General features: G+C 39.7%; 1 protein-coding gene across 1 annotated transcript in view; it reads right to left on the bottom strand.

Moving 5' to 3' along the window:
• nudcd3 (NudC domain containing 3) overlaps nt 1-25,491 on the bottom strand; it is a 70,349-nt gene that overhangs the window by 10,796 nt on the left and 34,062 nt on the right. Inside the window, exon 4 of the mRNA XM_008116017.3 lies at nt 7,500-7,643. Within this exon, the coding sequence (XP_008114224.1) occupies nt 7,500-7,643 (144 nt within the window). The remainder of the gene's footprint in view (nt 1-7,499; nt 7,644-25,491) is intronic.

The following is a 25,491-nucleotide window of genomic DNA, read 5'->3' as shown; positions in this document are numbered from 1 at the left end:
ATCATAAGAACAGAAAGGAATTGTCAAAATAATGATTTTTTAACCTGACCTGGAAGCATTTCTGAGTGAAAACCAGCATAGATATACAATTAAATAAATAAAATAACAGTCTAAAAGGTTCTAGTAAAGAGATGCTCTGTCAACTTCCACTGGTTTTGATGGAAGCAATTATTTTTCAAAATACTTCCAGATAGGGCCACTTTGCCTCAATCACCTCAATGGCCAAAACCACTAACAATATTGGGAGGATTGTTAGAAGCAAAAGTTGGCAATGCAGACTTTGTGCAAAAGTTAGGGTGCTGTCATCCTTCCAAGCTAACACACCATCCCATCTGTGGCACAAGATGGCTTAGTGTTCCTCAGCATTACGCAAACAAGCCTTATGCTTGTAAACTTCCCTCATGTCTTCTCTCACATGGTTTGATTCAATTAACCATTTTAACTCCATTCAATAATGGGATCTTACAATGAGAAGAAGAGAATCTACTATACCTGGAAGGTGGAACTTAAACTGAGGAGTAGCATGAGGAGTAGCGTGTAGCCTTACATGACTGGGTATATATGCTAATATATATGCCTGCAGTGGAAAAGACATGGTGAAAATACAATGTGGCTTGAGTACCCAAGAGTAAAATTGTTTCTTTCCTTTCATGTATGACAAACATGTATATCCTCAGGGAGAATGATTGCTGTTTTCTATATTTTCCAGATAGCATGAACATCTTAAACATAAAGATCTGATTAGGTTTCACCTCCCTGCAACCAGGGCTAAAATTAATCAGTGATGGAAAACTAAAGGCCCTGTCTGAGTGTGATGCAGGAAAAGCACAATCAAAGCACCCCCAACAGATGGCCACCCAGCCTTTGTAATAATAGTAGTAGTAGTAATTAATTATTATTTTATTGTATGACACAACAAACAAGATAGACATGCTGGATTTCATATCAAAATATCACAAGTCGAACACTTCCCAAGTGTCTAGAACTGTGTGATGTATTTTCGGATGATGCGTGCAGATCCCAGTAGGGTGGCCTTTTGCAGTTGACAGATCGTAATTTTGTCAATGTCTATTGTTTCCAAATACCGGCTGAGATCTTTTGGCACGGCACCCAGTGTGCCCATCACCACCGGGACCACCTGCACTGGTTTCTGCCAGAGTCTTTGAAGTTCAATCTTGAGGTCCTGATAGCGGCTGAGTTTTTCCTGTTGTTTTTCGTCAATGCGACTGTCACCTGGGATGGCCACATCAATGATGCAAACCTTTTTCTTTTCCACAACTGTGATGTCTGGTGTGTTGTGTTCCAGAACTTTGTCAGTCTGGATTCGGAAGTCCCACAGTATCTTTGCGTGTTCATTTTCCACGACCTTTGCAGGTTTGTGATCCCACCAGTTCTTTGCTGCTGGCAGGTGGTACTTGAGGCATAAGTTCCAATGAATCATTTGGGCCACATAGTTGTTGTTGTTGTTGTTGTTGTTGTTGTTGTTATTATTATTATTATTATTATTATAGCAGAAACCCAGGGGCCATCCACTCCAGCCCCCTTCTGCCAGGCAGAAAAACACAAAACACCCACAACAGATGGTCATCCAAACCTCTGTAATAAAAATAACATCAACAGAAACCTGAGGGAGGTATGGAGAAAGGGTCTGTGCCTTGGGAGGACACTGCTGCTGCTGTTTCCAGCAGCTCAAACTTTAATTTCACTGCATTTCTCAGGAGGAGGAAAGAGGCGGCGGCAGGAAGTAGAATGGTGCCACAGAGCCCTTCACTATCATCCGCAGAGCCCCAAGGGCTCCCCGGAGCACAGTTTAAGAACGCCTGGTCTAGACTGTACCATTTGTATAAATCCTTAGATCTTATAATATGAATTATAATGACTCCTGATCTTAATCTTTCTTTTTTCTTATTGAAATAATGAATTCTGTATGTAATTTTTTTAAAAGAAGGACAGCACCACTCTTTTCTAGAGGGGAGATAATCTATAACTACACACTAACTAAACATAATCACAGCTGAACCAAACAGTTTGCTACTGAGCTTCAGAAGGGGAAAGCATAGTGTCCTGCCCAGCACTCAGGGCAGGTTTCTAAAATCAGCTCCTGGACATCTATTTTAATCCCTTTGACACACTAACTAGTGTAATGGAGAAGGGTCACATACAAAAATATTATATACAGGGGGAAGAGCTGGGAGAAGTCCTCATGTCCCTTTGGCTTTCACTTTTCCAAAGAGTCATGCTACTCTAAAAATCTCCAAATAGACACCTTCCTCTTGGGAGTTCTTTAGGTTTTTATTACCACAGTCTAACAGCATTTTCAATGTATCAGAAAACAGCATTCGGAATCCCTTGGGTCCTTAAAAAAGTAAGCTTTGTTTAAAAAGTAAGCTTTGTATCTCCTGCTATTAATGCCAGAATTCTAAAACTAGAAGTGAACTCAGTGAAAGAAAGTCTTTGATTCCACTGAAATCAATGGCAGTGCTCCTAATAGTAAACTGATAGTAAAACCCTGATACTAACCAGACATGTGAAGAACCAGTGAGAAAAAACAGGAAAGTTCCCACTTGGTATGACAACCTAACAAAGTTACTTAGAAATCCATTCTGGTTCTCAAGTTTCAGCTACTTGTCATATCTATATATATAAATGTCAAAGTATGTATGTATGTTGGTTGGTTTGTCCCACAAAGGCTTCTACGTGGATTGAAGGTTCTGGACCAAACTTGTCCTTTGTTGCCCAACTTCAAACAATTGAGGGGTTTGATTTTTTTTTTTTTAAAAAAAACCCTTTCAGGCCCAGAGCAAAGGAAAACAAATGGAACAAAGGATGTGACTACGTGAAGTGGCCCTTGCATGTGATTGGGAAATAAAAGGAGAGAAGTAAATTGACTGTTGTTAAATGGAGAAAATTCAAACTAAAATGAGAATAAGACTGAGTTTCCAGCCTTGTGACCACTTCAAGACAGTAAATTGCCCAACTATGTTTGTGGGTTATTTAATAGTAGAACAAATGGAAACAAGCTACCCATGACTCAACCTCCACCATGGTAGCCCACTAAAACAACCCTAAGGCTGGAATAAAAGACATTAAAGAATACTAGGGTATAAGAAAAACAACAGGCAGAATTTGGCACAATTACATTTTAGACTACAGCTTCCAGAATTCCCAAATTAGCATAGCAGCTGGAGCCTTTTCTAGCGGTACTAGGGGAAGTGGTCCAACAAAATGACTTTTCAAATTTCTGTAGGAAATAGACACTAAAATACGTTGCACCTCTAAAGCTCCTAGAAACTATCAGGCTGACATTAGCAACCATTTCCAAAAGGAACTAGCAAGCAACAAGTGCTTTTTTAGAGTGTCTGTTGCAATGCTAACATGTTGCCAGTGACATTTTGTCATGGAATACATTCCAGATCTACATTATCTTTATGACATTTCGTTCTATCACACATTAATGGCTTCCATAGAAGTGGAAAAATATAGATGTACCTTGAGACAATTGCAAAGGTTTTATCATAATCCCAAGCTTTCAGTCTTCACATAAAATGCAGGAGTGTCAATGCTGAAAGCCAACCCCTGGGTTCTTGCTCTCTTCCCCAAGGTATCATTTGCAAATTAAACGTGTAGGTAGACTCTTACTGGTGGCAAAGCTCAATACTGCAAGAACATCTGAACAGCTGCCAATAATAAATCTATGACATCACTAGAACACCAGAATGCATTTTGTCAAAGCATTGCTGCAAGCTTATTACGGTATATTCTCTCTCTCTCTCTCTCTCTCTCTCTCTCTCTCTCTCTCACACACACACACACACACACACACACACACATACAACACTCACAAACACACAAAAATTCTGCTGAAGTCCTTTCACCTTACATAGGAGAATCTTTACAGACCTAGACACAGCAGTATATAAGACTTGAAAATCAGCGTAATAAAAGGACTTTAAAGCTGGTTAAAATGCTTGCTTTGGAACTCCTCTTGATCTCCAGGAAATCTCAAATATTCTGAAATTACTTCTGCCAATTATTTTATTACTTTTAGATCTGGCCCTGAAGTCTGAATTAGCCAGATATTCCTGTACTGTTTCTTTATCTATTCTGTGATGCATTTTCTACTGCATCCTCTGCTCTAATTTCCCCAAGTTGAAAATTGTTAACCTTTTGGGAGAAGACTGAGGCTAAGATGATGTTGAGTAGCTGTACCTTTTAACATTTTGCCATCACTTGTATGCAGTGGCCCTACCATTTCCTGTTCTTCCTTTTGCTACATACATTGTTTTTATTGCTTTTAACCTCCCTAGCAAGCTGTGCTTCAGCTTTTCTAACTTTATCCCTACATACTGGCTATTTGTTTGAATTTCTCTTTGGTAATCTCTCCCTTATTCCACTTATCTCTTTTAAATCTTAGTTCACTAAAAAGTTTCTTAGACATCCATTCCGGTTTCTTTTTGCTGTTTTTCCTTCTCATTGGAACTATCATTGGAACTATCTGAAGCTCTGCCTCCAATATCTCACTTTTCAGAAACTGCCATCCACCATGAACTCCTTTGTCTCTTACTATTCCTGACCATGGGATAATACTCAGTTTTCCCCTAAGTTTACTGAAGTCAGCTTTCTTAAAATCTAGAGTACGTGTCCAGGAAGCCAAATCGTTCCTGGCAGCACCATCTGCAAAGCCAGTTATTCACTTCTATTATTGTTCTCTCCCATTTTTGGGAAAGCCCTTTAAGTAAGAGAAAAGATGAAATGATGACGTGGGCATCTAGTGAGCCTTCTTGATTCTTGCATCAAGATTCTCATGTTAAGATGGCTCACTAGAAAAATTAATCAGAAAAACTATTCTCCTTGCATGGTGGCATAAATCTATACCTACAGATGTTGATCAAAATAACTGCCAAATGGATATAGCCTTTGGAGACCAATAGGTGGGTCTTCATAACATTTGCCTCACACTGAAAATCTGATAAAATTTAAAGACCTCCATTTGAAGAGCATGTGGAATCAAGTGCCAGTTGGTGAAAGCTCTAGCTGTTGTCTAATTATCACTCAGGAAACATATACACAACACACACACACTCACACACTGAGCTCAAAGCAGTCAGGCAGGAGAGCTACAGCACCTGCCACTAATACCAATTCTTGCTCATTAAAATGCACATTTATTAGCACAGCTATGCAAGCTTTCTTAATCAGCAAAATTTGCAACGAATGACCTCCATGTTTAACTAACCTCAGAGGTCTTTTTTTCATCCGCTATTCAGGAGCACACACAAACCACTGTGCAAGAAATCTCAGATGAATTTTATAGTCCCTTACTCCTGAAATTCTAGAAAACCTTCATGTTACACCCATTTCAGGTTCCTTCCCATATATCTATGTTTTTGTGAAGCCTCTGGTGGTGATGCTACACAGGCAGTCCCCAAGTTATGAACAAGACAGGTTCTGTAGGTTTGTTCTTAAGTTGAATTTGTATGTAAGTCAGAACAGGTACATTTTAAAGTGAAACATACACCCCCCCCCCCCTCTCAGTGTGTGTGTATGTATATACAGTAGAGTCTCACTTATCCAACACTTGCTTATCCAACGTTCTGGATTATCCAATGCATTTTTGTAGTCAATGTTTTCAATACATCATGATATTTTGGTGCTAAATTCGTAAATACAGTAATTACTATATAGCATTACTACGTATTGAACTACTTTTTCTGTCAAATTTGTTGTATACCATGATGTTTTGGTGCTTAATTTGTAAAATCATAACCTAATTTGATGTTTAATAAGCTTTTCCTTAATCCCTCCTTATTATCCAACATATTCGCTTATCCAACATTCTGCTGGCCCGTTTATGTTGGGTAAGTGAGACTCTACTGTGTATATATATATATATATATATATATATAGAGAGAGAGAGAGAGAGAGAGAGCGCGCTTTGTATCACATAGGGAAGGGTTAATATCCCTGTAATGTTTGTTTTGCTGTCTGTGCCCCTGAAATCTAAGATAATCACACATATGTCCATACAACTCCCATAAGTTCCAGCCAGCAAACCAAGGGTTATGGGAGTTAAAATTAAAAGTATTTTAAGCACTACACTTGCCCACTCTGGTGCAGACAAAATTAGGTTAGATGAACCAAAAGTCTGACTTTGTATAAGGAAGCTTATTCTTGTGGTCCTGTTTACATAAACCCAAACAGAAAATCTTTTTATCCCTTGGAAAGAATAGTTTTTTATCCTTTCATCTTTCTTTGCCTCTTTCACCCTACCCTTCAGGTCATTTATTTTACTGTTTGCATACTGTATATTTCTATCTGATCCTTCAAGATTTGGTCTGATGGATTAGATCAAAGACCTATTCATCCCAGTATTCTCTAGACATAATGGATATAAGGGAAGCCACCAAACAGGATACACAGAAGCCTCTTCCTACAAACTTACTCTCCTCCCTGTATACTTACAACACCATGGAACAGAGACACACACAAAAGCTCTCTTTCTCTCTCTCTCTCTCTCTCTCACACACACACACACACATTCACACAAACACTTGAAACTGTCCAAAACATCAAGACATTATAAGATGAGACAACACTGAATAGAAGAAAATAGAAGAAAAGCAGTAACATTGGAAGATAACAGCATGCTAAGCAGACTGAAATATGTCATAAGGAAGAACAAAATCTACAGTCACATGCTTTTGCTATTCTGCTGAAATTAAACAGAGCTGTTGTCCAATGAATATTCAAATGAGATCATATAAAAATCCACACTTTGTCCAGACTCCTGTAGGCACACTAGGCGAGTTTTTGCACTTTTTTCCAGAGTAACAAGAAAAGGAAGACGAACTTGATAAGCTCCGAGCAGTTTTCTCCAGTGCCTCCCTCCCTCCACAATCACTGCATCCAAGGCCTTTTTATCCTTGCATCATTCTCTCTGTTAGCATCACTACAACAAAATTCTAGTCACAATGTCTTCAGCTCTATAGCAAGTGAACTATCAAACTATAAAACAATAAAGCCATGGAGTACTGTACATACACCAGGCAGCAGTGAGAAAGGGGCCAGATATATCCAGGCAACTCTCTGTAAAATAGAGGCCCTAGCATCCCAGTTAGTGGGTGAGAGAAGAAGGGGAGAGACAGATGAGGGTGGGTTCCACTCATCTCTGCTGCTATACAAGTTTAATTGGAACATACAAGCCTTGGTGCATGTCTGTATTCTCCCTCAATCTACTAAGGCTTGCAATCTGTATTATAAATGATGTAGCAACAGCAGCAGCAAATAATTCACGAATATTCAGATTTGCCAAAGTTAAACCTACGAAAGCAGATGGCTTACAGGGCTTCCATATAGTCTTCAAGAAGGAAACCTCTCTTTTCTGCTACTGACACAGAGGAAGTTAAAGCTCATGCACTTTTCAAAAAATACATATGCCATACACTGCATGCATAGGTTGTAACTGCACAGACACCGTGAAAAGAAGAGATAGTACCTACTAGGACACATTTTCCTGGTTCCAGGCTCCAAACAGAGTTTTCTGTGTTGATCTTGTGAATAAGGGTGCCCTCCATGAGCACACGGTGCCCACTTTCCTCCAGCACTGCAACACGAATTGAACTACTGCCAATGTCTACAGAAACCTAAAAAACAAAAAAACAAAACAAAGAGAAGCAAGTTAGCAATGTTATTTCATCACTCACAACTCTTTTCTGACTTGGAATCAAAAGTTTGGAATACAATCAACAGTAGTCGGCCCTCTGCATTCACTGGGGTTTAGGGTATTGGATCCTTGTGAAAGTGAAAATATACAAAAAGTTATTTTTTAATCTGAGAGAACACCTCTTTAGGAATGTCTAGGTCCTTCAGCACAAGTACTGTATATGATTCATATCTGGCAAAAGTTGATCTCAGTTGCACTGGAGGACCTACAGATTCCTAGAGAGAACATTTTAACCAAATCTGCCAAAGTCAACTCTGCAAATATGGAAGGCCAACTGTATAAATAATTTTAGCAAGAAACATAATTAGGAGCATATAAAGATATTACATGATATAACCAGGCTACATTTTAAGAGGCAACGTTATGTTTGAACCATGTAGGGTTCCCATTTTTGCAGGTGCAGTGTGCACAGCTAACTCTCAATTTAATTAAGTGGAAAATCAAAACAAGTCAACAGAGATATAGCATTTGATACTTCACCTCCTGGAGGTGGTGGGGGTTTCCGCTGCAAGCAGTTACCTATGTGGGAAGGAAGGTTTCATAGCAGACAAGCAAGACACTAACCATATGTCAGATAGTCAAATGTGTGGTGCAGGTGCTTTGGGAGTCAAGGGAAAAGCCACCTCCATGAAACAGATTACTCTCACAGAGATACTACACATTCAGTTTTCCTATTCCTAAAATTGGAGGTGTGGGAAAGAAAGATCAACTCTACCAAAACATTGAATCTTTCTCAGATCTGGTTTTCCAACTCGAGATAACAAACAGAAGTGTATTTAAAAGCAAACAACACATTACCTGCATATTTCCACAAATGCTGGTTTTGAATTTCTCATTTGAAACATTTATCTATGACTTTTTTGGATGGTAATATGCAAAATATAAGCATTGTGTTTTCTGAACTGAGTTTACTTCCCTAAGACTTCCCAAGTGCCACTGTGCATTATGGGCAAATTTTGGTTCTTGCCTTGCTCACGTATTTTTCTGTTCTCATTCATACCCGGTGGCGCAATGCGTTAAACCCTTGTGCTGGCAGGACTGATGACTTGAAGGTTGGGTTGCTGACCTGAAGGTTACCAGTTTGAATCCAACCTGGGGAGAGCGTGGATTCACTCCTTCTATCAGCTCCAGCTCCATGTGGGGACACGAGAGAAGCCTCCCACAAGGATGGTTAAAAAAACCATCAAAAACATCCAGGCTTCCCCTGGGCAACGTCCTTGCAGATGGCCAATTCTCTCACACCAGAAGCGACTTGCAGTTTCTCAAGTCGCCCCTGACACGGAAAAAAAATCATACCTGTTAAGTATTAATCAAAGTAAACACAAACAAGAAGTAACAAGAGAGTTTTTTTATTGTACTCTGGATAAGATATGGGAAGGTGAAATGTGAAGGGAAAGGGAAAATACACCCACCAACAAGATAAAATTTTCAGATGTCGCTTTTCTTTCCCAGTGACATCACAGTGGGCCACTTCGCCTAGCAACAGATAGCCAAACAGGTATATTTTGACATGTATGTATATATATACACTAGCTGTGCCTGGCCACGTGTTGCTGTGGTGAAGTATGGTGGTATGGGAAATAAAGTATTGAGGAATTGGTGGTAGTTAAGGTAAAGGGTCCCCTGGGCTGAGTGGGTTGTTAGGAGACCAAGTGAGCAGAGCTTAGCCTTCTAACTGGCAGCAATTGGATAAAAACAATTATTCCTCTCCCTCCAATTAGGACTTTATTTTTCTTTTCTTTTTGTTGTATCAACCTAGAGGCATGGATGAGGGGTTGTGATGTCAATTTTCGAGGTTGTGGGGTGTTTACTTTTGTTGTTTTGTCCGCTGCCGTGATGCCATCACTCTTTTATATATATAGATACACACATACAAATACATACATGCATACACACACACACATTTTCCCATCAATTTTGGGAATGGGAAAATGTGGTATGATTCAGGATTAGTTTTTTGCGGTGTAGACAAGACTGATGTATACTAACATTATGCAGAATTCAAGGCAATAGGAGCATAGCTAATTCAAAACACATACTATATTCCATTTCATGTACATGATCAATCAGAATGGCAGTTTCACCACTGGTAATGGGCTACTGTCTTCCCCTACCCCTGAAATGAGTCATCCGCTGAGATTTGAAATTACAAGAAAGGTTGCATCACACATGCGTGTATGGACTCTGTGCCAGTTTTCTCGCTTTATCTAAAGGTAGGGCCAACTCTGCAAAACCCCAGCGAAATCCACCTGGAAGAGATTGGAGGGGACGGAATGGGACAATGACACACACTGCTTTGACACACAGCTCACAGCTGATCAACAATATAACATTTGTGAAGTGTGAAAGAGACTAATAACAGTCCCTTCTAGCCCCCTCACAAACTAATGTCATTCATGACACACATCTGGAGTGGGAAGAAAACACTACTGTGTTTCAAACAACAGGGAAAAAAGATCTAAATCTTTGACGGATTCTAGTTTCAGAATAGATCTTGCTAGAGTTGTAACCAAATCAGAGGATTTGGTTCAACTGTCCAGGTGGAGGAACAACCTTTCAAAATATAAGATTGCATGTCAAAGTTTCAACAGATAATACCTCAGTAGTTCTGGGCAGCTTGGATCCAACACTGTCCTGCTGTGATCAAGATATAACTACCGCTCCCAAAGTCCACCAGCCAGCATGACCAGTGGCTATGCTGGGTAGAAATATTGAAAACTATCAAACATAAAAGTATTTTTTCAGGCTACAAAGACATACCGTAGATTTCTGATATTAAGACAAATAAGCCAGAACATGCTAAAGATTCAGGAAAGCTCACTTGGGTTTTATTTTGCTAATGCTATGTGTCCCTTAAAAATATTAAGACCATTCTTGAACTGAAAGCATGATAAATCAGTTTGGCTTGGGCACTATCCATTTTCAAAATGAACATAAAGTAGTTCTGTTTTCTGATCACAAAGATCAGCTCTTCCTTCAGTGAAACTGGACTGCTCTTAGGCAGATGGATTTATATTCAGGGAAACAAAAAGTAAAATGTGACAAAATAACATGAAGTGACTTCCATAATCATCAAACTGTGGCTTTCAGGGACAGGACTCATTGCTGGGCTGCTCATTAAAAAATGAAGCAAGGGTGAAAAATAAAAGCACAGATCATTCACAATTTATTCTTGGCCACTTTTCTGTGAGCTAACTGAATCTGGTTTGTATTTGCTTAGCTTCCTCTGAACGGTGTAAAAAAATTTCTACATATAAGGACTATTTTTGATGGAATTTTCTGCTACACAGAATAGTGACGGTCACTGAATTTGAATGTAGTAAATCAAAGGTTGGGCAAATGTATGTTATAAAGAATACTTCAATGCAGAGCTGGGAAAGTTTATTTTGATGCCTCCCAAAATTAACAAGCTGGCAGGGGCATTAGCTACACCAACATAGGAATTCTAGGAGCTGTAGGCCAAACTGTTGTATTTCAAACATCTTGCTTTATCATTAATGGTTAAAAAAATATTGTGGGTTTCTTCATTAGTTGGCTACAGAATGCTGTCCATGAACAAATAAACTAGTTTACCTGTATGTGAAAGAAATCTGATGCTCTTCGGTGGTTTTAGATTACCGTTATCCATAGTTTCTGATCACGGACACTTGCTGAAAGTGTGTCCAGAAATATCAATTTAGTATTTACATGTATTGCCTGAGTCATTGCACTATTTGATTCCTTCTCTAGATAATTTTCACTTCTGTTTCTAACTATGATTGCTTATTATGTTTAAACTGAAAATTATGGTTAAGTTCAGTGCTGATCTCTGATCTGTGAAGCAATGTCAATTCCTAAGCTACTTGCTGTTGGTCTGCAGAATATTTTAAAGGAAGGAAGGATTAGAAGCTAGCACCGGGGGGGGGGGGGTGATAACAACAACGACTACCAGTCTCCTGCATCAGATAGCACAAGAAGTACTGGTTCAGGGCACCAAAGAGGACAATTCATCTCAGTTTGAAGTTTGGTTATTACGCTAAACCATGATTTGATCAGATCTGGATATACTAAAACAAAAACCCACAGCTGAAAACAGAAGCAAAAGCTTCCCATCTCCATCCCAGAGCTGTGAAGGCATGGAAGGTGAACTGTGCAAACCTAGGGCTTTTTCTAAGATCCATGCTATTGGTGACTATATACTTAGGACCAGGGTTAGGGTAAACAAAATGAATTAAATAGTATGTTCTCCCTGCTATGTCCACAACCTAGGACTTCAACCTTCAAGCACCACATCTTCATTGTGCGATGTGTTCCTTCTTCTTCCTCAGCACAATGTGTTTTCTATTTCCTCGGCTACCTCCACAGCTCCTGATAACTGTTCTAATCAACCCTTGCCCCTAGGTCTGTACTGTCAGTGTCAATTAATGCTCCTGCAGCAGCAGAGCTATTCTCACATGACACAGAGCTGTGTAGGTTGAAGCTGATGTATGAAACTTAAGTGTGCTCATTTCAGCTGCCCTGAACACACAGAGAGGAAGAAAAACAAGACATTTTCCAGATAAAAAAGCAAGAGAGAGGGGGAGATCAAGAGCATGATCTCAATTTAACAGCCTTTCTGAGAGCAGGAAGCAAAACAAAACAAATGTCCATTGTAACCACTTAAGTCAATGCAATGTCTCCTCAACCACCATCTCATTACTAGGTCTTCAGTAGTGATCTGCCTATATCAGATTGACAAAAGGAATTGCACCATTCTTCCATCCAGGGGAAAAAAGTCCAAGGATCCAAAGAATGAAGAAAAAGGAAAAACAAGAGGGGAGAACAGCATCATCTAGGAGACCTTTATAAACATAAATTATCTAAAATATAAGCAGGGAGAGAGTAAGTCTCTTCCTTGGAGTCCATCCATTGAAATAAACACAACAAGCTTCCCTACAGCAAGCAAACTGCACATAGGTTTTCATGCTGCCCCCTCCTCCCCCACCTCAGCTAAAGTCAAAGGAAATTAGATGACGAGGCACGCTTGACTTATGATTTCACCAAAGTCTATCTCTTTTTTTCTTTATGAGTCACAGATCCAGGAAAGCAATGTAGAGCAAAATGGATGCCCACGATTGCTACATGCTTTAGCAATGGGCTCCATCCAAACTTCAATAAATCCCACATGCAACCTTGGCTTGTAAAAGCAGATCTTCCCGTAGCTCACAATAAAAAATACTCCACAAAACAGATTCCCCAGGCACAAAGTAGAAAAGTAAGCTTGGTAAATAACGCTTCCCCAACCCAAGAAAATCAAACTCAAAACCACCAAGGTTCTTTACACAATCATGATTCAGAGTGTGTCCTCTAAGACTATGATCACTGGAAAAGGAACATTGTTTTGGATCATTCATAAGCATGACCATTTGATTTTGAATGAAAAAGACAAATTCATTTGTATACAGCACAGGTAAAAAACAACAACAATAAATCAAGACCTGATAGTGACTTTCAACTCATTTTATGCATTATGGATCTGCATAGACAAATTAGCAATCAAATACGCTATTGGACAATTATTCTCAGAGTAGTATACAATCTATAGGTGTGGATAAAAATGGCAGTTAGTCATGAAATGGTTTCATTAATGGAATTAGGGAAGCTATTGCACTCATTTGACCAAAGCCTCTTTAAAAAAAAAAAAAAGTGTGGGACAGGAGCTAAATATTCAAATTAAGAGATGCAATGAATTCCAAACATACATACTTGTTTATCACAGAGTTGCAGTTCTTGTTATTAATTTTCAACTTAAATGGCCTGTTCTGTAGAAACTCTTTAAGTTGTGTCACACAACTACTGTATTACTCTCTTGATACCCTCAAAAGCCAAAGGGCCCATAAAACGTTTTCTGTTTTCCAACATGAAATTTGTTTCATTTGAATTACATATGAGCCTTAGCTTTGCATAAAAACCTGTGCACATTTTGTGTGCTTTTAATGCACACATTATTTCAAATATTCCCCTACTCAAATAATACATTTTGGTACAATGTGTAGTAATAAGTGCATTTTGTGTGCATTTCTCCTCAATGTTGCTGCTGTTGCGATTACTATTCTTATTATTCTTACACTGTCCAGCACACATTTTGGTGTCTCAAATGTTAGACCTGTTTCTTTTGAAACTGTTACATTTTTGAAACCTGTTACATTTGACCTGCTGATTCCAAAAAAGGCATCAGAGTTTTCCCCTATCAGAGCATATGCCATATACCTGTCTTCGTTTGCTCACCCATAGAAAATCAGGATACCCATATCTAAGTAACTAGACTTTTTTTATATATATATATATATTTTATTCGGATTTTTATCTACATAAAAAGAGTGAGAACATTTGTGTGTAAAGATAAAGATAGTGAAAGGGGCAAGGGGCTTGAGGGGAGAGAAAGGGAAAAAGAGAAAAAAAATATAGAAAAAAAATATATAAAAAAATAAAAAAAAATAAAAATAAAAAGGGGAATCAGTACTTCCCGTCTTTTCTTTTGGGTAGTAAAACAATTTCGTGTTTGTTTTCGCTGTAAGTCCACTCCGACATTCTGGTTTAGTGAAAAAAAATTTCTTGTTCTATATAGGTTGTTAATTGTGTCCAATCAGTTTCTTTTATTGGTTTGCCATGATGGGTCTTCAAATAGTATGTCAATGTATCCATATTCTTTATGTCCATTATTTTCAATATCCATTCTTCTTTAGTTGGTATTTCTGTTGTCTTCCACTTTTTTGCGTAGACTATTCTGGCTGCCGTTGTTAAGAAATGGAATAGAATCTCTTGATTTCTGTTAAGATTTATATCGATTATTCCTAATAAAAAATACTCCGGTCTTAGTTGGATGTTGACCTTAATAATTTTTTGTATCGCCTCGTGTATTTTTTTCCAGTAATCTTTTGCCAATTTGCATCCCCACCACATATGGAAGAATGTGCCTGTCTGCTTCCCACATTTCCAACAGTGATCCTTTACATTTTTATAGCACTTTGCCAACTTTTGGGGGGTCATATACCATTGGTACATCATTTTGTACCAATTTTCTTTGAGATCGTATGAATTGGTATACTTCAATTTGAGGTTCCACATTTTCTCCCATTCTGCCATGTTTATTGAATGTCTCACATAGGCTGCCCATTTTATCATGCAGTCCTTAACTTGTTCTGTTTCAGTAGTCCATTGTAACAATATTTTGTAATTTTTAGTAATCTCTTTTCTCTCATTGAGTCTAATTTTGTCCCATAAGGTATCTTTATCTGCGAATCCATATTTTTTATCTCTATTGTAATATTCTTGAATCTGTCTATAATGAAACCACGAAACCTTTTGGAATCTATTTCTTATTTCTTCTTGAGTTCTCAATATAAATTCCCCATTCTGTTTTTTCAAGACATCTTTGTATGTTGGCCATTCTTCCCATCTTAATTCTGTTCTTTGTGTTGCTTCTATTGGGGATATCCAGAGAGGTGTTTTCTGGTAAAATCTTGCTTTGTAATTTTCCCATATTTTAATAAGGGCTGATCTAATAAAATTATTTCCGAAATTTTTCTCCACTTTTTTCTTTTCGTACCACATGTAGGCATGCCAACCATATCTTAGGTCAAATCCTTCTAGAGTTAAGCTTTTAATTTTATTTAAATTTGACCAATCTTTAATCCAAGTTAGGCCACAAGCTTCGTAATATGATCTCAGGTCTGGTAGTCCCAATCCGCCTCTCTTTTTTTCATCAATCAAATTGAGAAATTTTATTCTCGCTTTTTTCCCCTTCCAAATAAATTTAGTTATGTCTGAATTCCATTTTTTAAATATTTGATAGTTTCTTATTATAGGGATTGTTTGGAAAAGGAACAAAATTTTTGGTAGCACAACCATTTTGACTGTAGATATTCTTCCGAGTAGCGATAGATTTAGATGTTTCCATGATTCCATGTCTTTTTTTATTTCCCTCCATTTTTCTTCATAGTTATTCTTTAATAGTTGCGCATTTTTAGATGTAATAACTATTCCTAAATATTTTATTTTATTCGTGACTTTTATTCCTGTTATTCTTCCCAATTCTTCTTGTCTTTTCCTTGAGATGTTTTTGGTCATTATCATTGTTTTATTCTTGTTAATTCTCAGTCCCGAGACTTTACCAAACTCTTCAATTTTTTTTAGCCAGTTTTGGATGTTTTCCAGTGGGTTTTCAATTATACAAATCATATCGTCGGCGAATGCCCTTATTTTATATTCCTCTTTCCTTATTTTTATTCCAATTAATTCTTTGTCCTCTCTTATATTGTTTAGGAGCATTTCTAGTGAAAGTATGAATAATAAAGGTGAAAGTGGGCATCCTTGTCTTGTGCCTTTCGCTATGTTAAATTTTTTTGTTTCTTGGCCATTTATACAGATCTTTGCTTCCTGATTAGTATATATTGATTTTATTCCTGTAATATATTGATGTCCCATATCCAATTCTTTTACCAACATAATGAAGAAATCCCAGTTAATATTGTCGAACGCCTTCTCCGCATCTAACGCGAGGAAGGCACATTCTTTTTGATTATTTCTTTCATAATATTCTATTGCATTTAATATTATTCTGACATTATCTCTTATTTGTCTCCTTGGAAGAAATCCGGCTTGGTCTTCTTTTATCCAATCTGTTAAAAAGGTTTTCAATCTTTCCGCCAATATATTTGTAAATAATTTGTAATCTGTGTTTAAGAGCGAAATTGGTCTATAATTTTTGATGTCCTGAGGATCTGATTTTTCTTTGTGGATTAATGTTATTGTAGCCTCCTTCCACGAATTTGGAATTATCTCATTTTGCATTGCTTGGTTCATTATTTTTAGAAGCATTGGTGACAATTCTTGTGCGAATGTTTTGTAATAACCCGCTGTAAATCCATCGGGTCCTGGCGCCTTTGAGGAGTCAAGCTTCTTAATTGCTTTATACAATTCTTCTTTTGATATTTCCTTATTTAGAAATTCTCTATGTTTATCCGTAATTTTGGCTAGTTTCTGGTTATTTAAGAACTTAGCTATCTCCTCCTTTTCTATCTGGTCTTTTGTATATAAGATTCTATAAAATTTGTAAAATTGATCCATTATTTCTTGATCTGACGAATATTCTTTATTCTCTACTCGTATTGAAGAGATAAATTGTTTTTGTCTCTTCTTCCTTATTTTAGAAGCCAGCCATTTTCCCGGTTTGTTAGCGTTTTCATAGTGGTGTTGTTTGATAAATTTCAATTTTTTTGCTAATTCCTCTGATTCTAGATTTTCTCTTTGTCTGTGTAGTGCTTGTAGACTTTGTTGAATATTCTTATTGTTGGGGGATTTTTTTAGCTCCTTTTCCATTTTGCTGATTTCTCCTAGGTTTTTCTTTATATCCAAATCTCTCTTTTTTTTTCCTAATTGAGTTTTGTTGGATAAAGTACCCCCTCATTACCGCTTTGGAGGTATCCCATATGGTTTGAATAGTAATTTCTGGCGTTTCATTAAAGTCAAAAAATTCTTTCAGAATTTCCTTGTTTTTTTTAATGTCTCCTTCTTCTTTTAGTAAGTTATCATTAAGCCTCCATTTCCATATCTTTTTTCCTTGATTTAATATCATTTCCATTGGGCAGTGGTCTGTATGGGTTCTGGGTAGTATCTTGATGTGATTAATGTTGGTGGTTAATGTATTAGAAGCCCAAATCAAGTCAATCCTTGTCCATATTTGGTGTCTATTGGAGAAGTAGGTGTAGTCCTTCTCTTCTTTATGTTTCATTCTCCATATATCCTCCAGATCTAGATCTTTATAGAGTTTCATAAAATTAAGTGGTAGTTGTCCCGATGATTTATTTTTACTTTTCGTCGCTATCTCCGATTTATCCCACTTCTTATCCATTATTCCATTAAAGTCTCCCATAATAATTAAGTCATCGTATTCCTGATTTCTAATTAATTCTGACAGTTTTTTCACAAATGTTTTTTTGGGTCCATTTGGCACGTATATGTTGCATATTAAGATCTTTCGTTTATCTAATTGTAATATAATTCCCACTATCCTTCCATCGTCGTCTTTAAATGCCAACTGTGTGTTTAGTCTTGGGTTTGCATATATTACTACTCCTCGCTTTTTTTCAGGGGCTGAGTGTCCTGCTCACTTCAAAGGATCAGTCTGAACGCAGATCAGAGATGGCTGCTCTCAAATCCAATCTTTATTGAAGAACACATGACTTTGGAAAAGTCAGGAATGACCCAATGTTTACATACAACTATTTTTATAACTTTTGATGCTACGTAACACCACACGTAAATATCATCATCAAGTCCCACCCCCAATATCCCATTACTACCATTTTCACACACTAGACCAATTATAATTGTTTATACTTTCGGCCCCAAGTTCCCAGGCATATTCTATCTTCTTCTGCCAGGTGCTCCTGGGATTGTTTATGTTATGACTCCCAGTTACAGGGCTGAATTACCAAAGCCCTGTAACTGGGTTCCATGACATGGTGCCCTCCTTTTCTTTGTCCTCCTCTTCGGTTCTTCTTTCATCACCAGCCTGAAACAAAACAATAATTCTATGTGTCCATTTTGTCCAAAGTACCCATATATTTTTTCAGTAAGCTACGATGGAATACAGGGTGTATTTTCCCTAAGCTTTTTGGCAATGCCAACTGGAAAGTCACCTCGTTGATAACACCCTGTATTCTAAATGGTCCAATATATTTAGGGCCCAATTTTTTCGAAGGTAGCCCCAGTTTGATGTTTTGGGTACTTAGCCACACTAAATCTCCTTTCTCCAATTTATCACCTTCCACCCTCTTTCTGTCTGCGAATACTTTATACTTTTTATGTGCTTCTTTTAAGGATGCAGTCACTTGACTCCAGCATTCCATCATTTGCGCTTTCCATTTCCCTGCCTCTGTTCCCTCATTCTCTGTCCATCTCGGCAGCTGGGGCAGAGGCTGTATTTCATACCCGTAAACTACTTCAAAGGGGGTTTTATTTGTTGCTGAATGTATAGTCGAATTAAAAGCTAGTTCTGCAAAAGCCAACCACCGAGACCAGTCATTTTGTCTCATGTTAGAGTACATTCGAAGGAACTGCCCAAGTGTTTGCTGAGTACGTTCTACCGCCCCATTTGTCATGGGGTGAAAAGCAGAACTTAAACTCCTTTCTGCTCCTAGCATTTCCAGGAATTTTTCCCAAAATTTTGCTGTGAATTGTACTCCTCTGTCACTGACCACTCTACTGGGACATCCATGCAGTTTGTAAATATGGTTTATGTACAATTCAGCTAGTTTCTCGGCTGATGGTAGTTTCGTCAGTGCTATAAAGTGGGCCTGTTTAGAAAACAGGTCCAATACTGTCCAAATATAACGATGTCCTTTGCTAACCGGTAGTTCCCCCACAAAGTCCATAGCTACACATTCCCAAGGTCTGGTAGGTTCTGCTACTGTTTGTAATAATCCCATTGGCTTCCCTCCTCTCGATTTATTTCTGGCACAATCATCACATTGAACAACATAATTTTTTATGTCCTTCCTCATCCCTGGCCACCAGCAATGTTTTGCTATTGCTTTTGTTGTTTTTGTAATTCCTGTATGACCAGCGCTCTGGTTGTTGTGAAAACGATGCAAAATCTTGATCCTTAATGTTGCTGGGATATACAGTTTCTTGTTCACAAACCAAAATCCCCCCTTCTGCTCCCCCTGTTCTGCATTGGATGCGATCCACTGGTCTCCTTCATAAGACTGTTTCAGCTCGTTTCCCCAATTATCTTTTCCGTCGAGTTCAACCATAGCAGTGTTCTCCTTTTGGGTTTGTGCTCTTGTTCTGACAGCTAAACCCCATTGTTTGTCAGAGAATATTGTTCCCTCTTTTGCTGTGGGTATTCCTTCGTGTTGAGGCATGCGTGAAAGAGCATCTGCCAAGACATTCTGCTTCCCCTGAAAAAACTTTAATTGGAAATCGAACCTGCTGAAGTATTGTGCCCATCTAATCTGTTTGGGGGACAATTTTCGAGGGGACTTTAAATACTGGAGGTTCTTATGGTCAGACCAAATTTCAAATGGGATTCCGCTTCCTTCGAGAAAGTGTCGCCAGCATTCTAAGGCTTTTAATATGGCTAGTGCCTCTTTTTCCCATATCGGCCAACATTTTTCAGTTTCGCTGAACTTCCGGGACAAATATCCACAGGGTTTTAAGTTCCCATTTTGATCCTTTTGCAATAGTACTGCCCCATACGCACAGTCTGAGGCATCGCAATGGATTATGAAAGGGCTCCTGATATCGGGGTGTTTTAGAATGGGTCCTTCTGTGAAGCATTCTTTTAGGGTTTCAAATGCCTTTTGGCATTCTGGCGTCCAACTTAGTTTGGCGCCAGGAGCTTTTACTTTTGCTGTCTCTCCTTTCCCTTTTGTTTTTAAAAGTTCAGTAAGGGGTGCAGTTATTTGCGCGAAGCCTTTTATGAAGGATCTATAAAAATTTGCAAACCCCAGAAACGATTGCAATTGCCTCCTTGTTTGAGGCACTCCCCATTCTTTTACATCTGATACTTTAGCTGGATCCATAGCTAACCCTTCTGGAGATATCCGATACCCCAGAAAGTCAATTTGAGTTTTATTAAATTCACATTTGGACAGTTTTGCGTACAGCTTTGCTTCTCTTAGTCTCTGCAAAACTTCCCGGACCAATTTCACGTGCTTTTCCTTATCTTCAGTCACAATCAAGATATCATCAAGAAATATGAATACCCCTCTGTACAACAATGGGTGCAGTATTTCATTTATAAGCTGCATAAAGCACCCGCCTCCATTTTTTAAACCGAAAGGTAAAATTTTATATTCAAAATGGCCGAATGCGCAGGAAAATGCAGTTTTCCAAGTATCTTCCGGTTTGATCCTTAATTTATGATATGCTTCAATTAAATCAAGTTTAGTAAATATGCTCCCTTTTTTCAATACGGTAATTAAATCCTTTACTAAGGGCATAGGGTATTTATTGTCCTTAGTAATTGCATTCAAATTTCGATAATCAATGCACAATCTTAGGGAGTTGTCTTTCTTTCTCCTGAATAACACTGGGGCCCCGAGAGGAGAATTGGATGGCTTAATGAAGCCCCGCGCCAGGTTTTTATCAATGTATTTCCTCAATTCCTCCTTCTCCTGCACAGACATGGGATACACTTTTGGTTTTGGTAAGTTTGCTCCGGGGGTTATTTCAATTTCTACTTCTATATTCCTTTTGGGAGGTAATTTACTTGCCTCTTTCTGATTGAACACATCCACAAAGTCTCTGTATTCAGGTGGCAATAGCAGTGGGTCTATTTCACCTTCTTCATCTCCCTCGTCCTCCTCTTCTGCAATCTTGCTTATCTCCCATTGCGTCTGCTGTTCTTTAAATGCTAGGCTCTTTCCTCTCCAATCTACTTCGGGATTTGCCTGTTCGAGCCATGGTATCCCTAATATTACGTGGTATGTGGCAATAGGGGCTATCACAAAGGATATTCTTCCTTCCCATTTGCCTATTTTACATGGGACCTCCCGTATTTCCTTTGTAGATACTTCCCCAGTAGCAACTGATCCGTCTAGCTGCGAAAATGCAATTGGGGAGTCAAGCGCCATCTGCTGGCATTTCAACGCTCCTGCTAGCTCTGGAGTTATAATATTCCTGGAACAACCACAATCCACAAATGCCTTGCAGGTGGCCCGATTCTCTAGCCCCGAGAGGCAGATTGGCACTACTATCATGCGTTTGTCCCGACTCACCAATTTTTCTGAAGATTCTGGGGCTTGCACCTCCTCCTCCGCACGCCTCCCGGTTGCTGGCTTGGGCTTTGAGGGTTTTGGCGGCTCCCCCTTCCGTGCCCAGCATTCTGCTGCTCGATGGCCCGTCTTCCCACATACAAAGCATCCCGGTTTAGGTTTGTTGTCGTCTCCTCTGGAGGGAATCCCCGGCCTCCCTCCAGGTCTTTCCTGCTTCCTCGTTTCTCCTCGACCTCTCGCCACCGGTCTTTGCTGGCCGCCGCTGCTCCTGAAGCGCTTTACTTGGGCCAGGGTGGATTCAACGCGCCCCGCTAGTTGAATCCATCCCTGGAGCGTTTCGGGGTCATCTCTGTGCGCTGCCCAGCTGAAAATCTCGGGGCGTAGTCCCTCTTTAAATAACTCCACTTTGGTCACTTCAGACCACTCTGGTACCCTTTCCGCGAGGTGTAGGAATTCCTCTGCGTACTCGGGCACTGTTTTGTCCCTCTGCTTTATTCCTTTCAGCTGGTCTCGAGCCCTCAATTGCTCTAGCCGGTCTCTGAATCGGTTTTCCAGTGCGGCGAGGAAGCGGGGCACTGACCTCAGGCATGGGTCGTGTCTGGCATGGAGTTGCACGTACCAGCTGGCTGCTCCTCGCTTTAGTGTGTTGCCGATGGCTCGAACCCTGCTTGCTTCGGAGGGGAATGTGTGTGCATTGTCTTCCATGTATCCTCTGATGCTAATTAGAAAAAAGTTCAGTTCATCTGATTCCCCTCCGTATTCCAGTTTGAGATCTTCTCTTCTTGGCATCCATTCTGCGGCCCGTTGATGCTGTCTGGGAGGCATGGGGAAGGGTTGCATCAGGTTCCCTCGGGCGGCTCCTTGGAACACGCCGCGCCCCACTCCGGTGGTCATTCTGCGCGGCTCCCGAAAGTCTGCCGCCGCTGTCGGCCCTTCCGCCCATCCGCATACTGGCCTCGCTGTAGCCCCCTCATCTCGCCTTTCCTCGTCGTACGGCACATCCTCCTCCTCTTCCTGGATCCCCCGCTCCTCTCCGCCTTCGTCTACAAATCCACTGGACCCGATCCCTGGCCCCAGTGGCCTTTCTACTCCGACGCCCATTCGGGGGGTTGGGAGCTCTGTTGGGGTTGGCGGCCTCAGAGTTCCCAGAGCTTGCTGGCGCTCCACTTCGCGCGCCATTCTGTCCCGGAACTCCAGCTCTTGCCAATATTCCTCGTCTCCCTCGTCCCTTGCCGCCGCGGGACTCTGCGTGGAAGCTCGCTGTCCCCTCTGGCTCCAATCGCCTCCTTTGCTTGGCTCTCTCTCGGCGCCATATCGGATGTGCTCTTTTTGGAGATTCTCTTCCAATATTGGCACTATTCTCCCCACGGTATCCGACAGCCTGGATAAATGAGTTTCCAGGATGGATAACCGCAGGGCCACGGTCTCCGGCATGCTTCCTCCAGATCCCCAACTGGTTTCTGCCGCCGCCGGAACGCCTCTTCCCCCTCTGGGAATCCTCTGGGTCACGCCGTCCGGCTTGGGGTACCCCGTAGAGGAAGCTATGGCTTGCAATGTCTCTTCTGCCAACGGCAGAGCTCCCAGCGGAGGCCCCTTTGCTCCGTCATGGCTTTGATCTCCTTCCCTGCTCATTATCACTTCACTGCAAATTTGCAGGAGGGTGAGAACTGGATTCCTGACTTAATTGTCCTGCTCACTTCAAAGGATCAGTCTGAACGCAGATCAGAGATGGCTGCTCTCAAATCCAATCTTTATTGAAGAACACATGACTTTGGAAAAGTCAGGAATGACCCAATGTTTACATACAACTATTTTTATAACTTTTGATGCTACGTAACACCACACGTAAATATCATCATCAAGTCCCACCCCCAATATCCCATTACTACCATTTTCACACACTAGACCAATTATAATTGTTTATACTTTCGGCCCCAAGTTCCCAGGCATATTCTATCTTCTTCTGCCAGGTGCTCCTGGGATTGTTTATGTTATGACTCCCAGTTACAGGGCTGAATTACCAAAGCCCTGTAACTGGGTTCCATGACAGCTGAGGATAGATATTCTTGACCAATTGATTTTTGAGTCAGATGCGATATGTATTTTTGGGAGATATGGGTTTCTTGTAATGCCGATATGTCATATCTACCCTTCCTAATGGCGTTAAATATTTTTTTTCCTTTTCTGTGGGGAGTTTAATCCGTTAACATTGTTAGAGTAGAATCTGATTTCCATCTTCTTTGTTTTTCTCTTCTTCTTCTACGCCTTCTTCTTCCTCTTCTTCTCTATCGCAAATTTCTTCCTCTATTCCTGGTTGGGTGTCTTCTTCTTCCGGGGAATCAAACCTTGCTCTCTTGATTTTTTTTGTTTCTCTTAAAACCGTGCATTCTTTAAATTTACTTTCATCCATCTCACTTTTAAGTTTTTTATGGAACTCCCTGGCCTTCTCTTCTGTTGTCAACCAATGCTTATTCTCTTTGTAGGAGACCATAATGCCCTCCTTTTTTTCCCATCTGAATCGTATTCCCAATGTTTTCAAGTCCTCCGTTAGAAAGAAATATTTTCTCCTCTTTATCAAAGTCGATGTTGGGAATTCTTTGAGTATTGCTACTCTTTTCCCTTTAAATATGGTTGGGGTTTGGCTATTTTCTTTCAGAATTTCGTCTCTAACTCTTTTTCGTCCGAATTGAACTATCACATCTCTATCAGCTTTATTTCTCTTAGAGTAGTTCGTGGTTACTCTGTATACCCGGTCAATATTTTGGTCTGCTTGTTCTTCTGTTATCCGTAGTTTCTCTGCCACAATTTTGGTTATGATTAGTCTAATATTTTCCTTTGCTTCTTCCTGAATATTTCGGAATCTTAATTGAAATTCCAATTCCTTTTGCTCCCATTGTTCGTATTTGTTTTCTAATTTAAAGTTTTTTTCCTCTAGTCCTTGCAATTTATTGCTTATTCTGTCTTGTGTTTTTTCTATTTTCTTTGTTTCTGTCTTTGTTTGTTTCATTTCTTGTCTTAAATAGTCCAGATCTTTCTTCATAGCCCCTAGTTCCATTGAGATTTCCTTTTTTAGTGTGTCTATTTCTTCTCTCATTTCTTTCCTTGCCTCCATTCTTTGTTCCTCCGCTATCTTTTGGTATGCGTCCTGTTTTTCGGAGATTTTCTGCATCTCCCTCATCAAATCCCGGAGGGATAGGTCATCCGGTATTGAACCTCTTCTTCCTGCTCCCGCTCCCGTTGCCTTTTTGTCGTCCTTAATCTTTAGGAATGACATTTCTCCTATATTTTATTTTCTTTTCTTTTTTCTTTTTTCTCCGTTATGATTCGTATTTCTCGTTCAAAGCGATGATTTAGCCTTCCCTGTATTGCCTTTAATTTGTCTAGTTAAATTTTATTTTAATTGGCCAGAGATTCCATATTTATTATATACAGTTTGGCATTCAATAAATGTCCTTATAAATTTAATCTGTCTTTTCTTTATTCGTATAATACTGAACTATATTACTATTTCTGTGAGTTTATTTATATGAGTTTATTTATATGAGTTTATTTTAGCTGGAGTCTTATTTGTAACTCTATCCAGTATCAGATAAAGGGTTGTTGTGACTGCTTTTCTCCTCCCCCTCGTTAAATCTTATCTTTTCTTCTCCCCTTTCAAACCTTTTGGATCCCCTCCCGTCTCTACTTCATTTCTTTCAAATTTACTTTATATTGCTTTATATTCGAATCCTTCCTCTTGCCTGGGTATTTTCAATTTGAGCTTTTGTTTCCCCCGTACCAAGTTTCCAAAGCGCCTCGTCCGTCGCGGTTTATTTCCTCCTTTTCTCGTCTCTGCCCGTTCCTCCCTTGTTGGCTTCTTCCGCCCAGACTTCTCCAATTTCCGCCCTTTTGTCTTTTCACCTTCCGCCCTCACCTTCTCGCTTCTTCCTCCTCCTTTCGTCACGATCGCCCAATCAATCTCCTCCACCCGTCTCCTCTCCTCTTCTATTTCCAGTCTCTCTGGGCCTCCCCCACAGAGCACTCCCC

The sequence above is a fragment of the Anolis carolinensis genome, unplaced genomic scaffold (genome assembly GCF_035594765.1).
Source record: "Anolis carolinensis isolate JA03-04 unplaced genomic scaffold, rAnoCar3.1.pri scaffold_8, whole genome shotgun sequence".
Classification (NCBI taxonomy): Eukaryota; Metazoa; Chordata; class Lepidosauria; order Squamata; family Dactyloidae; genus Anolis; species Anolis carolinensis.
The sequence above is the reverse complement of the archived record's forward strand: the minus strand, read 5'-3'. Positions and strand labels throughout refer to the sequence as shown.